General features: G+C 45.6%; 1 protein-coding gene across 7 annotated transcripts in view; it reads right to left on the bottom strand.

Moving 5' to 3' along the window:
* Nucleotides 1–2,395: 2,395 nt before the first annotated feature.
* LOC118207545 (F-box only protein 44-like) overlaps nucleotides 2,396–19,856 on the bottom strand; it is a 73,589-nt gene continuing 56,128 nt past the window's right edge. For 4 of the 7 annotated variants that reach the window (XM_035381218.1, XM_035381220.1, XM_035381221.1 and 1 more), the window contains 9 exons: nucleotides 18,420–18,699; nucleotides 18,026–18,140; nucleotides 6,473–6,568; nucleotides 6,098–6,233; nucleotides 5,417–5,651; nucleotides 5,036–5,147; nucleotides 4,852–4,947; nucleotides 4,362–4,497; nucleotides 2,396–3,106 (listed from right to left, as the gene is read on the bottom strand). In XM_035381218.1, the coding sequence (XP_035237109.1) occupies nucleotides 2,960–3,106; nucleotides 4,362–4,497; nucleotides 4,852–4,947; nucleotides 5,036–5,147; nucleotides 5,417–5,651; nucleotides 6,098–6,233; nucleotides 6,473–6,568; nucleotides 18,026–18,140; nucleotides 18,420–18,699 (1,353 nt within the window). In that variant the 3' untranslated portion in view covers nucleotides 2,396–2,959. Of the gene's footprint in view, nucleotides 3,107–4,361; nucleotides 4,498–4,851; nucleotides 4,948–5,035; nucleotides 5,148–5,416; nucleotides 5,652–6,097; nucleotides 6,234–6,472; nucleotides 6,569–6,656; nucleotides 6,769–18,025; nucleotides 18,141–18,419; nucleotides 18,700–19,856 lie in introns of all 7 variants that reach the window. The other 3 variants (XM_035381223.1, XM_035381225.1, XM_035381219.1) reach the window with 3 other exon arrangements.

Genomic DNA, 19,856 nt, shown 5'->3' with positions numbered 1-19,856 from the left:
CTTCTGAAGCCGAGCCACGAACTCATGACCTCAAATTTAGAGGGATAAGAAGTGTGAACGCTGGCCCTTCGTTATCACCCTGAACTGAGAACAGAGATGCTTTTTAAAAAAACACATTTAGCATATAAACTCTGGCACCCAGCGGACACTGCTTACGTGACCTTTGAACTTTGAATACCCGATTGTATTGGTCCAGTGTATTTTCCTTCACCTCGGAATCTGATTGGTCCCTGTACATCAGCTGTGGCTGAACGAACGTTTTTCCTCTGCTGCTATTCGTTCATTTCTGCTGGCGTTAGCATTAATTGGCATTAGCATTAGCGTTGTGTGAGCAACACGGTTGCCATGATGGAGAAACAGAAACTCGTTTAGGATGTGGTTTGCGCCGCCAGTCGCACAAACTCTGAAATCTTGGTGATGCCTCAGCGCAGTTCATTTTGTGCCTTAAATAAAAGAATGTAAATTTAAATTTCATCGTGTTTTGGTAAAAAAAAAACAAAAAAAAACAAAACAGACCATTGCTTTTGAAAGCTGAGTATAAATCCAGTAGGCAGGTTGTGCTGTGTTGTTGATTTTGTTAAAAGTCTGGTGTTTAAGTAACACTGTGAACGTCGGCCAACTCTCGAGAATGGGGGTACTGGGGTCACATTCTTGGAGCAGGTAAAAGCTGTAGCAAACGTAACCAAATGCTCAGATCTTAACAGTGTGAGCAACCTGATGACCCAGCAGAAAGAAGAAAAAAAAAACAATCACTATTTGGGAGCATGAAAACACTGATGAATCTGTTTTTTTAACTTTCAATACAAGAAAGACCAGCCCCACACAAACTGAACGGGCCAGCTTGCTTTCCAAAATGTAAATCCGGTACCCTTTGGCACACGCGTGTTTCGGACCGTGCCCCTGCATCGCTCAGCAGGACCCTGGTGCTGGGTGTGCCCCCGCCAAAACAAACAGCGCTAATGAGAAACAGCTCCCGCTTAACAGCTCTGGGGACCGGTGGGGGTACACATTCTGAATGTCCCGTCAACCACAGGTAAAAAAGAGCAACTGTTCACCCCTCTCCAGCTCTCTAGGGTCGGGGGTGTGAGGGGGGGTAGGGTCGTCACGTCCAGCCAGTAGATCTCTCAGTATTTCAACACCAGCGCACGGGACTGAAATAAGATCAACCTGAATAAATAATTAGTCACTTAACGGAATAAATGGATTTTTAATTGATCTTTAACAGGGCCATAATTTTTATTTTTGGGTGAGCAGACACTCGACGATGCTTGTATGGACTGAAATAACACTGCAGAACGCCAAACACAGCTGAACACAGAGCTGAACAAAGCTGAACACAGAGCTGAACAGGGTAGAAGTAGGACTCTTCTAACAGCTCTCTTCACCTTCTTTTCCCCAGTTTGGTTTTCAGGGAAGTACACAAGTCTGACTCGCAAGTACATTGCATTCTGGGATTACAAACTCTATTAAGAATACAGATTACCACTATTTATCCACACCCGGCAAGGAAATTGAGTAAAAAAACACTCATTGACCTCTTCTTTGGTTGTGCAGTTGAACACATCTGACCCCTACCCACCTTGTTTCAGACATCCAGCGCGACCAAGTGACTCACTGGGGACCCCTGGTGGTAAACACTCTCAAGCCAAATTCTTTTAACTGTTAAGGCGCCAAGAAGATTGGCCACACTTCACCAACTATTTCCTTTCTTTAAGCACTTACTATTATCCATCCATCCATCCATTATCTATACCCGCTTATCCTGAGCAGGGTTGTGGGCTTACTATTATGAAAACATGTTTTGATACATTTTGATGAATACCATCTGTTTTAAAGGGGAAAAAACATATCAAATCATATTCTTTCCAGTACAAATTCTCCAAATTTAAGAAGCGCGTAAAATATATCATTCCAATGAGTTACATTAACAAGCACATAACCGTCCAGACCCACGGCGCAACTCACTTCCGCAGGCACATTTTAGCTGGCACCACCTGCGCGTCCCACAAAACGTCCCTCAAAGGTCGTCCGTGAGTGAGTGAGTGACCACAGTTTGCCATGCATAGCTGCGAAAATAGATGGTATCTCATTTTTTGGTTTTGGTTGTCATCAAGGCCCAATATTTTTTTTTTTTTTTACAGATTTTAATAGCTTAATCAGGGGTGTGTTTCTTTTGCTCATAATTAATTAATTAGCCCAAAATTTTTCATGCTGACTGTTATCTGCAATATAAGCCCATGAATGACTGCACAAGACAGGCCTTTAATCCCCATGTGAGAACCATCAGCCAATCACTTGCCTGGAAAAAGAAACCTGAAAAGGTGCTTATTCCAGGACAAATCGGGGCCTGAACACAATCAGTCCACCAGAGTGGGAGAGAAGACAAGCACACTCGCACAGAAAAAGAAATTATTATATTAATAGTGCACATATATTCACTGTCTTCATGCTGAAGGTCGTCAGATAACATACTAATAAACAGATGTCATCACTTACATGAACAGGACAACTCAAATCATTTGCATCATGATAAAAAAACCTGTATGAAATTCTTAATGATGCATTTTATCAAAGATAAATACAAACATAAGCAGCTTTTTAAAAACCTAATTAAAAAGGTGTATGAAATAAACAGATGAAATTGGTGATTGAAAAGCACATTCTTTCATACTAATTCTTTCATGTTCATAGTACAGATACTCATACAGTATACTTTTCTCCCTTCATAATTACCGATGGTTCCTCACCAAAGTGCACTGGACCACTGTGACCTTGCAGTCTGTCAGACATTACAGGCATTTAGCGAACGCTCTTATCCAGAGTGACTTACACTACTTTTTACACAGCATTTACATCGCATCCATTTATACAGGTGGATATATATACTGAAGCTGTGCAGGTTCAATGACAGGCTCAAGAGTGTCCAACCAGGAAATCGAGCCTGTGGCGTGGCCCAAACTCAGACAGGTGCTGAGGGGCAGATCTCCACGCTGCTTTTGGTGACCCGGATCCCAAACCAGCCCTTCCAGAACTGCGTGTCCTTCCCCCCGTGACAGAACCGGACAAAACGCACGCCCAGCCCGTAGTCCCGGAACACGTGGGTCATCTGAAAGCACAGGGCAGGCAGCAGGGGGTCGGGGTCAGAGGTCGGGGGGTCAGGGGGTCATGAGCAGATAACAGACCTATCGCTATGCTTTTTCCTCTGCTCCCGAGATTTGTCATTAAAACGAATGTGTTTTTTAATTGCCAATTGGCTGTGTTTCCCCTGCTTTATTTTAAACTTAATTATTATTCTGTTGGTGCCACTTAACATCAAGCACAATACACAAAATCACAGCACGTAAAACTCAAAATCACAGCATGTAAAACTCAAAATCACAGCACGTAAAACTCAAAATCACAGCACGTATCACAGAAAAACGGCGATGGCCTGTTGGCCCTTAAAGAGCACTACAGAGTAATGATTAGCGGGCCTGTGCTGGCTACTCCAGGGCTACAGAGCGGGGTCCCTGGTGTGTCCCTAACCTGAACGGCTCAGTAAAATACCCAGCCGCGTAACTGCAGTGTGTGTACGACCGAGCGAGTAGCTCTGCGGACAGCACCATCTGCTAAACGCCGTAAACGTAAAGTAGACCCGTACCACAGCTGGTGACGGGACGGCTTTGCCACCCTAAATCTGCAGCCCAAGAGGCCCAGTGGCACCAGGCGAAAGGAAAAGCATCCCTCAGATTTACTGACTGAAGGTCACCGTTTCATCTACTTCAGCCATTCATATTTAAGGACAGAGAAGAGAGCTGATTGGGCCGGGTGGTGCTGTGTGCCAAGTTTGCATCGGTGCTATTAGAATTCTGTGTTAGACAGATTTTGTGGACCTGTGCAGGGGCTGGCCTGAGCTGATGCCTGAGAGGGTGCAATAACTCCCACGCTCGCCCCAAAGGCCAGCCCGGTTACTAAATCACACAGTGGTCGAAAAGGCTTTTCATGGGAAAACATGTAGCCAAGCAACAACACTGTCCACCTTGGATAATCTGTGATTAAAATGTTCTTCTGCCTAGTTGGCTTTGCAGAGGTTAGGTCAGAATAGTGTTCACTGTGTGAACTAAACGGTGTTCTTGGCTAGAAATAGCTGTACAAAATAAGTATTGTATCTTATTGAACCTGTGTTTAGTAGTTGTCTATGACCATGAAATGCATTTTTTGTACGTCGCTTTGGATAAAAGCATTTGTTTCAGATAACAAAAGTCAAGAAATAAGATCCAAATTTCTGCGTTCGCTTTTAAATCTACATCTTTCAGAGCAAGATCACGTCTTTCTATGAAATGATAATCAACTAAAATGCATGCAAAGCTGGTCTCTCTCACCTGTTGCCACTTCTGGTCATTCCACTGCTCATAGACGACGGGTTCTGGACAGAACTTACGGATGACCTTCTTGTTTCGGCTAAGCAGCTCCACACAAATCTCATACATGCTTCCACAGTCCCAGCGGGGTGCATACCTGCCACACACACACGCACACACACACACACACACACACACACCCACACGCACACGCACACACACACGCACACACACACACACACAGACACGCACACACACAAACACGCAAACGCGCACACGCACACACACATGCACGCAAAAATACACTCAAACATACACATACGCATGCAAACTCACACATACACACAAACACATGTATGCACACACATGCATACATACACGCAAACACACACATATACACATGCATACATACACACACACACATAAATGTATAATTCATTAGGTGAGCATTCATTGTGTGGCCAGTGTTTTGAGAATGAAAATAAACACACGTTGTGGAAGGTTCCCTCACCAGTCAGATATGACAATATCAGGCTGAATCTCATCCATGAACGACTGACTGTATCCCTCCTTCACCAGGTCTATTAGCTGGCACTTCTTACAGGGACTAGGAAGAAAAGACAAGACATGTCGTAACGCAATGAGGCAGAAGGACAGAGGCAGAGCTTAGGCACTTGGGCGGACGGGATACTCACTCGTAGGAAGTAACAAAATACTTAGTGGCCGTTCCCTCAGGAGTCTCAAATAAAGGCTCTGTGCGCCACTGATCGCCCCCGTTCTCCAAAATCTGCCATCTGTTGAGTCCCTCTTAAGGACACGAAAAGGAGAGGGGGGTAAAAACAAAAAAAATATTCTAGGTTTTTCATAGCTGTCCTCTTTCTCCATTTCGTTCTTTCTTTCTTTCACCCACCCAGTCCATCCGCCCCTCCTCCCGTCCATCTATCCATCGCCCCCTCATCCTCCCAACCCATCCGGCATCTGCCAAAGGCCCCTCCTCCCATCCATAAATCCATCCATCTATCATCACCCCCCCATCCACCCAATCCATCCGCCGACTTCCAACCACCCCCACCCACCATCAGCGCTGGGGTTCTTTAGCAGGTTCCGCCTGGTGATGTTGTGGGGCCGAAACCTGTCCCGCCTGCACCTCTCCCGCCACAAGGCGGCGCTGTCGGCTGAGGTGCAGATCTCCACGCTGCTGTTGGTGACCCGGATCCCGTTCCAGCCGGGACAGTACTGCGTGTCCATCCCCCCGTGACAGAACCTGACGAAGCACACGCCTTGCCCATAGTCCCGGAAGACGTGGGTCATCTGAAAGCACAGGGCAGGCAGCAGGGGGTCGGAGGTCAGGGGTCAGGAGTCAGGAACAGATAACAGACCTATTGCTATGCTTTCCGTCCAGCTCCCGAGAAAAGCCAAATTTGTCATTTAATTGAACGTGTTTTTTAATTTCCAACTGGCTGTGTTTCCCCTACTTTATTTTAAACTTAATTATTATTCTGTTGGTGCCACGTAAACAACATCAAGCACAATACACAAAATCACAACAAATAGAACACAAAAACCACAGCACGTAAAACTCAAAATTTTTTCAACAAAAAAAAAATTTGTGCCCGTTTTTTCAGATAACAAAAGTCAAGGAATAAGATCCATGTTTCTACGTCCGCTTGTAAATCTACATCTTTCAGAGCAAGATCATGTCTTTCTATGAAACGATAATCAACTAAAAAAATGATTGCAAAGCTGGTCTCTCTCACCTGTTGCCACTTCTGGTCATTCCACTGCTCAAAGAAGACGGGTTCTGGACAGAACTTACGGATGACCTTCTTGTTTTGGCTAAGCAGCTCCACACAAATCTCATACTTGCTTCCACAGTCCCAGAGGGGCGCGTACCTGCCACACACACAGACATGCGCACACACAAACACACACACACACATACACGCATGCACGCAAACACACACACACACGCACACACATACAAACACACACATGCACGCACACACACGCATACATACATGCACACATGCACACGCGTGCGTGCATACACACACATAAATGTGTAATTCATTAGGTGAGCATTCGTTGTTTGGAGAATGAAAATAAACACACGTTGTGGAAGGTTCCCTCACCAGTCAGATATGACAATATCAGGCTGAATCTCATCCATGAACAACTGACTGTATCCCTCCTTCACCAGGTCTATTAGCTGGCACTTCTTACAGAGTCTAGAATGAAAACACAAGACATGTCGTAACGCAACAAGGCAGAAGGACAGAGGCGGTGCTCAGGCACTTTGGCGGACGGGATACTCACAAGTAGGAAGTAACAAAAAACCTAGTGGCCGTTCCGTCAGGAGTCTCAGGTAAAGGCTCTATGCGCCACTGATCGCCCCCGTTCTCCAAAATCTGCCATCCGTTGTATCCCTCTTAAGGACACGAAAAGGAGAGGTGGAAAAACAAAAAAGATATTCTAGGTTTATCATAGCAGTCCTCTTTCTCAATTTCGTTCTTTCTTTCTTTCTTTCTTTCTTTCTTTCACCCACCCAGTCCATCTGCCCCTCCATCCATCCATCCATCACCCCTTCTTCCACCCAATCCATCTGGCATCTGCCAACCGCCCCTCCTCCCATCCATCAATCCATCCATCTATCATCACCCACCCATCCACCCAATCCAGCCGCCAACTGCTGACCACCCCCACCCACCATCAGCGCTGGGGTTCTTTAGCAGGTTCCGCCTGTTTTTGCACTGGAAGTAAAAGAGCCGCCAGTCGGTGGGGAGTCTGGTGATGTCGTGGGGCCGAAATCTGTCCCGCCTGCACCTCTCCCGCCACAAGGCGGCGCTGTCGGCCACCTCCTTCCACTCCCGGCACACCAGCCGACACACGCACACCACCTCCTTGGGCGGAACGTTCACAAACACCTCCTCCAGCACAGGAGGGAGGAGCACAGGCAACATCCCCGAATACTGGGGGGGAGGAGAGGGAGAGGGCAGAGGGGTGGAGAGGGAGAGAGAGAAAGGAGAGCAGTGTCCTTTCACAATTTTATCATTTGAACAGACCGCCTGTAGCCAAGTGGTTTGGGAGAAACTGGGATTTTTCAAAAAGTATTTGACGGTTAATCCATTTCTAAACCTTATTTCTACTCCACTCACTGACAAAGTGTACAGTTTTTCCAGTTGAAGGTAATTGCATTTACCATATGTGTCCCATTGTACATTTTCTTTATTACTTCGCTCATAGGAGAAAGCCAGCAAAAATCCATACCACATAAATTTGACAGGGTATAATAATGTACTTTGGAAAAAGTAAATGTGTGGCTTTTAGTGCAATATTTATGACTTTTTTTCTCATAATCTGTCAAAATAATTTGTACAGTCTCTTCTAGCCTGCGTGTCATATTTGTGTAAGTGAAAATAATTAAGGGAGTCCGTTTTTAAAAACTATCAATATATTTTGTTCGGGACTTTTATTTTGAAAGACTCCAACACGCAATGCTCCCATTGCTGCCAGTAACCGAGTGAGCACCTCGTTCCAAAACTCTTTCGTAGTTCTGTACCTTCACGCCACTGCCCCCTTCGCTACGCTCTGTGGTCTAATGCGGAAGACTGAAACTTCTTCGTAGCTATGTCCAAATATCTCAATACAACGGTTGTATGCCTAACATTTTTAAGTTTCGTTTCTTGTTTTGACAGCAGCTTCGCTAATCACGTGAAGTGCGTTACGTTCTTGTTCATTCTTCATCTTGGCTAAAGTCGCTGTGCTCGCAACGATTCCTTCCGCATTTTTTACACGAAATGTACCCCGAAATATAACCCCGGTTATTCTCTTACTCCCTCTTCTTGCGAGAAAGAAGCCGAGACAGGCCCGACAGACTGACCTATTCCCCTGTACTTTTTATTGACGCCGAAGGTTTCTATTCGTTTTCTCTTGCGGCCTGCTGCATGCATCTGCGATGAAGGGGATCTGCAGGATAGAAACATAGGACATTCATTCACATTCTTGTCGATTTAGACGTTTTGTGACACTGATATATAGCTGATGTTTAGGAAGTGTCAGATATCCATGTAGAAAATACAGCGCACCTATTAAACAGTGTGTCCAACAAGACGAGACCCCTTCTTCCGCTGCTGGCTTTCTTTCACTTTCCCCTGGAAAGTACCGCTGTTGACGCAGTTGTGTAGTTACCCGAGCTTCCCGCTAGTGGCACTCGATCTGACGAGACAGCTGTCAAAACAACTTTTACATGTGGATCCGCATACTTTTTGGCCGATCGTTTTCCGTTTCAGGAACAAAAACAAATAAATTACTGGTTATTTGATATTATTCGCGTTGCCGACAGATTTTAAACGTAAAATGAAATTGCTTTCGATTTTAAAGTTTATGGCGTCACGTTCTCGTTTGTTTTCTCTGACGGGAGAACAGTCCAGTGGCTACGGATGTGGAAATCTATGGGCACGGGTTAGTAGTCAAAAATGTACCAGAGACGGTTTGTTCATTATCAACCCGTCTCTGACTGTTCCCACGAATTACACTAGCTAGCCACTGTTTACGTCAACCGTAGTAATTAATTGGCCGTTAGCAAATTTATGATTGACACTGCAGTCCTGTTGACTGGACGAGGTGAGCTGTGCTTCCAGTCCAGTGAGCGGACACTCGATGCTTGAATGGGCTGAAATAACACTGCAGAACGCTGAACACAGAGCTGAACAGGGTAGAAGTAGGACTCTCTTCAAACAACTCTCTTCTTCACCTTCTTCGCCCCAGTTTGATTTTCAAGGAAGTACACAGGTCTGACTCGCAAGTACATTGCATTCTGGCGTTACAAACTCTATTAAGAATACAGATTACCACTATTTATCCACACCTGGCAAGGAAATTGAATAAAAAAACACTCATTGACCTCTTCTTTGGTTGTGCAGTTGAACACATCTGACCCCTACCCACCTTGTTTCAGACATCCAGCGCTACCAAGTGACTCACTGGGGACCCCTGGTGGTAAACACTCTCAAGCCAAATTCTTTTAACTGTTAAGGCACCAAGAAGTTTGGCCACACTTCACAAACTATTTGCTTTCTGAAAGCGCTTACTATTATGAAAAAATATTTTGATACATTTTGATTATGAATACCATCTGTTTTAAAAGGTGAAAAAGACATATTAAAAAATTGTATTTTTCAGTACAAATTCTCCAAATTTAAGGAGTGTGTAAAATGTCATACCAATGAGTTACATTAAAAATACATGGTATCATTTTTTTTTTGGTTGTCATCAAGGCCCAATATGTTTTTACTGATTTTAATAGCTTAATCAGGGGTGTGGAACACGTCTTGTTTCTGAATTCCATGCTAACATTAACTCAACTTTTTTTTCCTAATCAATTAATTAGTCCAATCATTTTCATGCTCTGAGTCATCTGCATATATATAAGCTCATGAATGACAGCTCAAGACAGGCCTTTAATCCCCATGTGACAGCCATCAGCCAATCACTCGTCTGGAAAAAGAAACCTGAAAAAGTGCTTATTCCAGGACAAATCGGGGCCTGAACACAATCAGTCCACCAGAGTGGGAGAGAAGACAAGCACACTCGCACAGAAAAAAAAATATTATATTAATAGTGCACATGTATTCATTGTGTTCTCTTCATGCTGAAGGTTGTCAGATAACATGCTAATAAACAGGTATCATCAATTACATGAACAGGACAACTCAAATCATTTGCATCATGATAAAAAACCTGTATGAAATTTTATTAATGACGCATTTTATCAAGGATAAATACAAATAAATGCAGCTTTTCTAAATCCTAATTTAAAAAGGTGCATGAAATAAACAGCAGATGAAACAGGGGGTTGAAAAGCACATTTTTTCATACTAATGCAACTGCTCAGAGAGAAAAAGATTAATGAGCAATACACATATATATATACGTATATATAATGTTTCCTGAATAGCAGTTGTGTCAGTTTTTCTCACCCTGTTTTTGGCACCTTGTTTCCCTCCCTTTATGACAGTAACACAGAGCTCTTGGAATGTCTTTTTAAAATAATTATATGTCAGTGGTGTCATAGACATACATATTCACAGTACAGATACTCATAATTACTGATGGTTCCTCACCAAAGTGCACTGGACCGCTGTGATCTTGCAGTCTTTCAGACATTACAGGCTGTTATGGTTCCCTGACCTTGTGCCCTAGTGGCTGAATGTGGTGTTGCGACATTTGTTTGATTGTCTTCCTAATAGGAAATGGGTGTCACCTGGAAGGGGTCCTACTTAAGGGGCCCTCTGGCTGATGCTCACTCTCTCTCTCCATTCAGAGAACAACCTGCAGTCTGGCTACACTGCGCATTTTTTGTTCTTTTGTAGTGTTCTTTAATGAAAGATTTTTGAATTGCGACTATTTTGCGTGATTCTCGTTTATGTTGCGACTGGCCAGGGGCTGATCGTAACATAATTGGGGGCTCGTCCGGGATCTGCTGATCCGGTATGTATTCTCTCTAGTTTGTATCTCGCTTGAGCACAGTTTTGATATTAAAGTTCTCCGCGTTTGCGGTAATTATAGTCGTCGGGCATGTCCTTCGGGCTTGTCACTTTTGTTATTTTGCCTTTCTTATTTTTGGTGTTAACTCTGGGTGGGGGTACGCTCCGGTTCGGCGTGAGCGACTATTCAATTGGTCTCATTTGCGTTCACGGGTTTTGCGTTTAAAAGCCGCCTCGAGCCCGGTAACTACACTGAAGACTGTTAGGTTTTAGTTACATTTTCGTTCCTACTAGATAGTTAGGACCTGGGGGAAGTCAACGTATAGTGACTCAGCTTATTGTGATTAGTATCACCTGTGATTTTGCTCAAGCGGAGGACGCTAGGACGAGAGAGCTTGTGGTTGTGTTTGGGGGTGAGTATGGAAATTTGCTACACTTCTACCTTTGCAGTTTGTTTGATTAAGCAATCGGTAGCTGTGTTCGCATGTTAATTAGTGATATTTCCATGTTCATGGTCGTTCGTTTGTTCGTGCTCGTACTAGCTGCAAACTTAGCGTGTTCACATTTCGACTTGCGAACTGTGACTCGTGTTCTTTCAAGCCGTGGTGGCTGTGAGCCGTGTTAGAATTACTTCCGTGTGTTTTTCCGAGAGAGCAATATCAGCGCTCGGTAAGTAAATCTGAGCTACTTTCGTGCTCCATTCCCGTGTAACCGAGGATGGTTTTGATGCTACAATTGGGTAATGGTTGTATTCGTAGTGCTAGTCACATAATGCTAGTGTAGCAATTTTGTGCATCGCTTGTAACTACTTTGTAAGCTTGTAAAATTAGGTAATTTTTACATTGATGCCTTGATATTGGCTGCTTCATAGTGGTTTTGTGTGCGGTTGTCCCTGCACTTGCGTTTTGTGCTGTAGCTGTAAAGCTGAATGGTTAGGCTACTTGTTGTGATACTGTTGATATTGTACTGTAACGCTTTTCTTGTGCTTTGGTACTTTGATTAGAATAACAGTACTTGTTTTGCCTTCCTATAGCCTTTTGTGTAACCTGTGGTATTGGTAGTTTAGTGTTGATTGCTACACTATTACTGCTGTTGTGGTGCTGGGGCGCTGATCCAATTCTATTTTTTTAGCCTCTTGATGTGTTAGTGTTTTCGTAGGTGAGTGGTTCTGATTGTTCTAGGATTCTTGACTGCATTAGTTGGGATTAGATCTTAAGATGTCTACTGTTGACATTCAGACGTTTTTTTGATGATCCCTCTGAGGACCTGCTAGAGGAATTTACTAAAGAGCAGCTGTTTAAAATTGCAGAATATTACGAAATTGAGATTTCTAGTAGTGATAAACGACTTGGAGCCAACGTTGTTAACACTTTGAAGGCTATTCTAACTGAGATGAGGGTCCTTAGAGCTAAACAGGAGTCCCCCTCGCGACTCACCGAGTCTGAGGTTACTTTGAAATTACAATTACTTGATCGGGAATTGGAAATGAAAAGGCTAGAAGCAGCAAAAGAGGCAGATTTGGAGATGAAGAGGTTAGATATTGAAGGCAAGAAGACTACCCCTCCTGTTGCATTTGAGGTAGGTAGGCATATTCGTATGGTTCCTCCGTTTTCAGAAAGAGGTAGAGGGGTACTTTTCTCATTTTGAGAGTGGCCACCTCTTTAAATTGGCCGAAGGATGTATGGACTTTGTTGCTGCAATGTGTCCTTAATGGTAAGGCCCAAGAGGCATATTCAACTTTATCATTTGAAGACAGTGCTGATTATGATTTAGTCCGGGCTGCCATCTTGCGTACATATGAACTGGTACCTGAAGCATACCGACAGAAGTTCCGACGCTATGCTAAGCAGGATAAACACACTTATGTGGAGTTTGCAAGGGAGAAGGGGCAGTTGTTTGATAGGTGGTGTCGATCTCAGAAGGTTGAGACTAGGGAACAACTCCGTGAGATGATGGTTCTGGAGGAGTTTAAGAATGGTCTGCCTGAGGCCATTACCACTTGTCTCAATGAACAAAAAGTAATCAAGGTGTCAGAAGCTGCCGTCCTTGCTGATGAATTTGTGTTGACCCATAAGATTGTGTTTGGGGGAAAAACATCGTAATGAGGGCAAAGACAGACATCAAGGGGGTTTTCGTTCCTTCAAGCCCACTTCCACTGGCCCGGTGCCATCTGTGCCACTGGCTGATAAGTCTAGCCCTGTGGGTAAATACCCTGATGGAGTCTGTTTTTACTGCAAAAAGACAGGACATAGGATCTCCAATTGCTTTAGTCTCAGGAAAAAACAGCAGGGTGCAAAATCTGTTGGCCTGGTAGGTCCTTTGACTTCTTGTGGCGTTGCTGAACCTGAATTCCATGTCTCACCATCCAAATGCTCCAGTACTCAAAAGAATTACACTCCATTTCTCACGAATGGCTCTGTCAATACCTGGGCAGGGTGGAAATGCACCAGTCTGTATCCTCAGACACAGGCGCTGCTCAGTCCTTAGGAGTTTTACCCCTGTCTGAACAGACCTCCACTGGCACGAGTGTTTTAATCCAAGGGTTTGAGATGGGCTTTGTTGACGTGCCCTTACATTGCATTGATTTAATTTCTGACCTAGTGACTGGCAGTGTCGTAGTGAGTGTGACCGTCCCTCCCCGTGCCTGGTGTTACATTTATTTTGGGGAATGATCTGGCAGGTGGAAATGTTTGGAGACAATCTGACACTCCACCTGAAGTTGTCTGTGCCATTGGTGTGTGAGGGTCCAGATGAGTTGGAACAGAAATATCCTGATGTTTTCCCTACATGTGCTGTCACTCGTGCTATGGCAAAGCAATGTGATGCTAGCGACTTGCAGGAAGAGTGTTTTGACGACCTTTGTGACGTTTTTTGGGCACCCTGAAATGTCTGACTCAGTCTGTCTTTCTCCCCACGGTCAAGACATCTGAAGACCTTGTTCCAGAGAAGGGTGATACTGTGAGAACCACCATTTGTGACATGCCACTATCTCGAGCACAATTAATCTCTGCTCAGAAGGCTGATCCAACCCTTGTGTCTCTGAGTCTGTGTCTCCTGATCAGGAGATTGATGCTGTGCCCCAAGGATATTTCCTTAGGGATGAAGTGTTGATGAGGACATGGAGGCTGCATGATGTTCCTGATGAGTGGAAGGTAATTTCTTAGTAATTCCATCTAACTACAGAAACGAGGTTGAGTGTGGCTCACGATGGTTTAGCCGGACATCTAGGGATTAATAAAACACAATTGCATCCTTCGGCATTTCTTTTGGCCCGGCTTAAAGCGGGATGTGGTGAAATTATGTAAAACGTGTCATGTCTGTCAGGTTACCGGGAAACCTAACCAGACCATTCCTCCTGCACCCCTTTACCCAATCCCAGTAGTCGGAGAGCCCTTTTAGCATATAATTCTGGATTGTGTTGGGCCTCTTCCACGGTCAAAAGGGGGCCATCAGGACTTATTCACAATCATGTGTGCTGCTACTACTCGCTTCCCAGAGGCTGTCCCTCTGCGGAAGATTACTGCAAAAGCAGTCATCAAAGCCTTAATCAAGTTCTTCTCTGTTTTCGGCCTCCCTAGGGTCATTCAAAGCGACCAGGGAACCAACTTCATGTCACATGTTTTTGCCCAAGTCCTTCAACAGCTCCAAATCAATCATAATGTCTCCAGTGCTTATGCTGAGAGCCAGGGGGGGCTTAGAAAGGTTTCACCAAACCTTTAAGACTATGCTTCGCACTTACTGTTTGGAGCTTGGGAAGGATTGGGAGGAGGGCATCCCCTGGTTGGTTTTTGCATCCAGAGAGGTAGTGCAGGAGTCTTTAGGGTTCAGTCCTGCGGAATTGGTGTTTGGTCACACGGTGCGTGGTCCTCTGGCCCTGTTGAGGGACCAGTGGCTGAAGGAAACGCCTCAGCATAATTTGTTGGAGTACGTCAGCAAATTTCGCTCTCAATTACACCGAGCCAGTGACTTGGCCAAGCAGAACCTAGAAGTTGCTCAGGGAAAAATGAAACGCTGGTTTGGGTCCGGAAGTTCGACCCTGGTGGTGAGGCATATCTGGATGATGTGGTGGTTTTTAGCTCCTCGTGGTCCACACATTTGGGTCATATACGAGAGCTTTTTGACCGTCTGTTGGTTGCTAACCTTACCATTAACCTTGCAAAGTGTGAGTTTGGTAGAGCTACTGTAACCTACTTGGGTAAGGTCATTGGCAGGGGGCAAGTGCGTCCCGTAGGAGCAAAGGTTGAGGCTATTTGTAGGTCAAATCAGAGGTTGATGCGCTGGAGCCTTATACTCCAAGCATTCAACCTTGAGATTGTTCATATCCGTGGTAAAGACAACGTTCTAGCTGATGCGTTGTCGAGGGTGTAGGGCGACTCTCTTTTTGGGTCTCTTGTCCTCTCTCCATCTCCCGGTCACTCTCTATGCCTTGCTTCTCCCTTCTGTTTCAACTTTCCCAGGCGCCGGGGTCGTTGGACGTGTTGGGATGGAGATACGGGTCGGTGAGTGGGCACTGGTTGGTGGGTAGTAGTAGGGTCCGAGTCCCTGTATATATGTATGTTTAGTTGTATGATGGTGTATTATATATTTTGCCTGATTTGTGACTGTTTTGGTGGTGACTGGTGTCACTATTTGGTGGTGGGGGTGTTATGGTTCCCTGACCTTGTGCCCTAGTGGCTGAATGTGGTGTTGCACCATTTGTTTGTCTTCCTAATAGGAAATGGGTGTCACCTGGAAGGGGTCCTACTTAAGGGGCCCTCTGGCTGATGCTCGCTCTCTCTCTCCATTCAGAGAACAACCTGCAGTCTGGCTACACTGCGCATTTTTGTTCTTTTGTAGTGTTCTTTAATTAAAGATTTTTGAATTGCGACTATTTTGCGCGATTCTCGTTTATGTTGCGACTGGCCAGGGGCTGATCGTAACACAGGCATTTAGCGGACGCTCTTATCCAGAGTGACTTACACTACTTTTTACATAGCATTAACATCGCATCCATTTATACAGGTGGATATATATACACTGAAGCTGTGCAGGTTCGGTGACAGGCTCAAGAGTGTCCAACCTGGGAATCGAACCTATGACCTTCAGGTTACACGACCAACTCCTTAGTATACTGCACTGCCACTGCCACCCCAATACATTCTGCTTGCTGCTATAGAGCAGTTATAATAACGCAGTCTTAGGATACACAGGTACGCCAGGAGCAGGTTAAAGTGAAACGGGCGTTCCTCAGGAGGAATCGTTTCAGGGGCGAAGGCACCGTAGCTGTTCTGGGGAGAAGCGTCAGTCAAACCTCCCTCCGGAGGGGAGGGGAGGGGCGCAGCGAGGTGGGGTGGGGGCGTGGCCAAACTCAGACAAGCGCTGAGGGGCAGATCTCCACGCTGCTGTTGGTGATCCGGATCCCGTACTTGCCGGCCCAGCACTTTAGGTCCTTCCCCCCGTGACAGAACCTGACGAAACGCACGCCCCGCCCGTAGTCCCGGAACACGTAGGTCATCTGAAAGCACAGGGCAGGCAGCAGGGGGTCGGGGGGTCAGGGGTCAGGCGTCACTAGCAGATAACAGACCTATTGCTATGCTTTCCGTCCAGCTCCTGAGAAAAGGCAAATTTGTCATTTAATTGGATGTGTTTTTTAATTACCAATTGGCTGTTTCTCCCCTACTTTATTTTAAACTTAATTATTATTCCGTTGGTGCCACGTAAACATCATCAAGCACAATACACAATTACAACAAATGGAACACAAAAAGCACGTAAAACTCAAAATCACAGCACGTATCCCAGAAATACGGCGATGGCCTGTTGGCCCTTAAAGAGCACTACAGAGTAATGATTAGCGGGCCTGTGCTGGCTACTCCAAGGCTACAGAGCGGGGTCCCTGGTGTGTCCCTAACCTGAACGGCTCAGTAAAATACCCAGCCGCGTAACTGCAGTGTGTGTACGACCGAGCGAGTAGCTCTGCAGACTGCACCATCTGCTAAACGCCGTAAACGTAAAGTAGACCCGTACCACAGCTGGTGACGGGACGGCTTTGCCACCGTAAATCTGCAGCCCAAGAGGCCCAGTGGCACCAGGCGAAAGGAAAAGCATCGCTCAGATTTACTGACTAAAGGACGCCGTCTCATTTACTTCAGCCATTCATATTTAAGGACAGAGAGGAGAGCTGATTGGGCCGGGTGGTGCTGTGTGCCAAGTTTGCATCGGTGCAATTAGAATTCTGTGTTAGACAGATCCTGTGGACCTGTGCAGGGGCTGGCCTGAGCTGATGCCTGAGAGGGTGCAATAACTCCCACGCTCACCCCAAAGGCCAGCCCAGGTATTAGCTAAATCACACAGCGGTCGAAAAGGCTTTTCACAGGAAAACGTGTAGCCAAGCAGCAACACTGTCCACCTTGGATAATCTGTGATTAAAATGTTCTTCTGCCTAGTTGGTTTGCAGATGTTAGGTCAGAATAGTGTTCACTGTGTGAACTAGTGTTCTTGGCTAGAAATAGCTGTACAAAATAAGTATTGTATCTTATTGAACTTGGGTTTAGTAGTTGTCTATGACCATGAAATGCACTTTTTGTACGTCGCTTTGGATAAAAGTGTATGCCAAATAAATGTAATGCACTGTAAAAAAATTTGTGTCCATTTTTTCAGATAACAAAAGTCAAGAAATAAGATCCATATTTCTGCGTCCGCTTTTAAATCTACATCTTTCAGAGCAAGATCACGTCTTTCTATGAAACGATAATCAACTAAAATGCATGCAAAGCTGGTCTCTCTCACCTGTTGCCAAATCGGGTCAATCGGCTCCTTCATGTAGACGGGTTCTGGACAGAACTTACGGATGACCTCCTTGTTTTGGCTGAGCAGCTCCACACAAATCTCATATATGCTTCCACAGTCCTCGCGAGATGAGTACCTGCCACACACACACACACACACAAATATGTGTAATTCATTAGGTGAGCATTCATTGTGTGGCCAGTGTTTGGAGAATGAAAATAAACACACGTTGTGGAAGGTTCCCTCACCAGTCAGATATGACAATAAGAGGCTGATTCTCATCCATGACCGACTGACTGTATTCCTCCTTCACCAGGTCTATTAGCTGACACTTCTTACAGAGTCTAGAATGAAAACACAAGACATGTCGTAACGCAACGAGGCAGAAGGACAGAGGCAGAGCTCAGGCACTTTGGCAGACGGGATACTCACCGGTAGGAAGTAGTAAAACACTTAGTGGCCGTTCCCTCAGGATGATACTTAACTATGGGTTGTATGCCCCACTTATCGCCCCCGTTCTCCAAAATCTGCCATCCATCGAATCCCTCTTAAGGACATGAAAAGGAGAGGTGGAAAAACAAAAAAATTATTCTAGCTTTATCATAGCAGTCCTCTTTCTCAATTTTGTTCTTTCTTTCCTTCTTTCTTTCACCCACCCAGTCCATCTGCCCCTCCATCCATCCATCCATCGCCCCCTCATCCACCCAATCCATCTGGCATCTGCCAACCGCCCCTCCTCCCATCCATCAATCCATCCATCCAACCATCTATCATCACCCCCCCATCCACCCAATCCATCCGCCGACTGCCAACCACCCCCACCCACCATCAGCGCTGGGGTTTTTTAGCAGGTTCCGCCTCTTTTTGCACAGGGAGTATAAGAGTGGCCAGTCAGTGGGGGGTCTGGTGATGTCGTGGGGCCGAATCCTGTCCCGCCTGCACCTCTCCCGCCACAAGGCGGCGCTGTCGGCTGCGGGGCAGATCTCCACGCTGCTGTTGGTGACCCGGATCCCAAACCATTGCTTCCAGCCCTTCGTGTCTCTTCCCCCGTGACAGAACCTGACGAAGCACACGCCCCGCCCGTAGTCCCGGAACACGTGGGTCATCTGAAAAGCAGGGGGTTGGGGGTCAGGGGTCGGGAGGTCAGGGGGTCATGGGGTCAAGGGTCAGGGGTCAGGGGGTCACGAGCAGATAACAGACCTATTACTATGCTTTCTGTCCCGCTCCAGAAAAAAGGCAGATTTGTCATTAAAATCGAATGTGTTTTTTAATTACCAATTGGCTGTGTTTCCCCTACTTTATTTTAAACTTAATTATTATTCCGTTGGTGCCACGTAAACAACATCAAGTGCAATACACAAAATCACAACAAATAGAACACAAAAACCACAGCACGTAAAACTCAAAATCACAGCACGTAAAACTCAAAATCACAGCATGTAAAACTCAAAATCACAGCACGTATCACAGAAAAACGGCGATGGCCTGTTGGCCCTTAAAGAGCACTACAGAGTAATGATTAGGGGGCCTGTGCTGGCTACTCCAAGGCTACAGAGCGGGGTCCCTGGTGTGTCCCTAACCTGAACGGCTCAGTAAAATACCCAGCCGCGTAACTGCAGTGTGAGTAGCTCTGCGGACAGCACCATCTGCTAAACGCCGTAAACGTAAAGTAGACCCGTACCACAGCTGGTGACGGGACGGCTTTGCCACCGTAAATCTGCAGCCCAAGAGGCCCAGTGGCACCAGGCGAAAGGAAAAGCATCCCTCAGATTTACCGACTAAAGGTCACCGTCTCATTTACTTCAGCCATTCATATTTAAGGACAGAGACGAGAGCTGATTGGGCCAGGTGGTGCTGTGTGCCAAGTTTGCATCGGTGCTATTAGAATTCAGTGTTAGACAGATCCTGTGGACCTGTGCAGGGGCTGGCCTGAGCTGATGCCTGAGAGGGTGCAATAACTCCCACGCTCGCCCCAAAGGCCAGCCCAGTTACTAAATCACACAGCGGTCGAAAAGGCTTTTCACAGGAAAACATGTAGCCAATCAGCAACACTGTCCACCTTGGATAATCTGTGATTAAAATGTTCTTCTGCCTAGTTGGTATTGCAGATGTTAGGTCAGAATAGTGTTCACTGTGTGAACTAAACGGTGTTCTTGGCTAGAAATAGCTGTACAAAATAAGTATTGTATCTTATTGAACCTGGGTTTTGTAGTTGTCTATGACCATGAAATGCACTTTTTGTACGTCGCTTTGGATAAAAGCG

Source organism: Anguilla anguilla, chromosome 11, assembly GCF_013347855.1.
Source record: "Anguilla anguilla isolate fAngAng1 chromosome 11, fAngAng1.pri, whole genome shotgun sequence".
Taxonomy (NCBI): Eukaryota; Metazoa; Chordata; class Actinopteri; order Anguilliformes; family Anguillidae; genus Anguilla; species Anguilla anguilla.
Note: the sequence above shows the minus strand (reverse complement) of the source record. Positions and strands in the feature narration are given on the sequence as shown.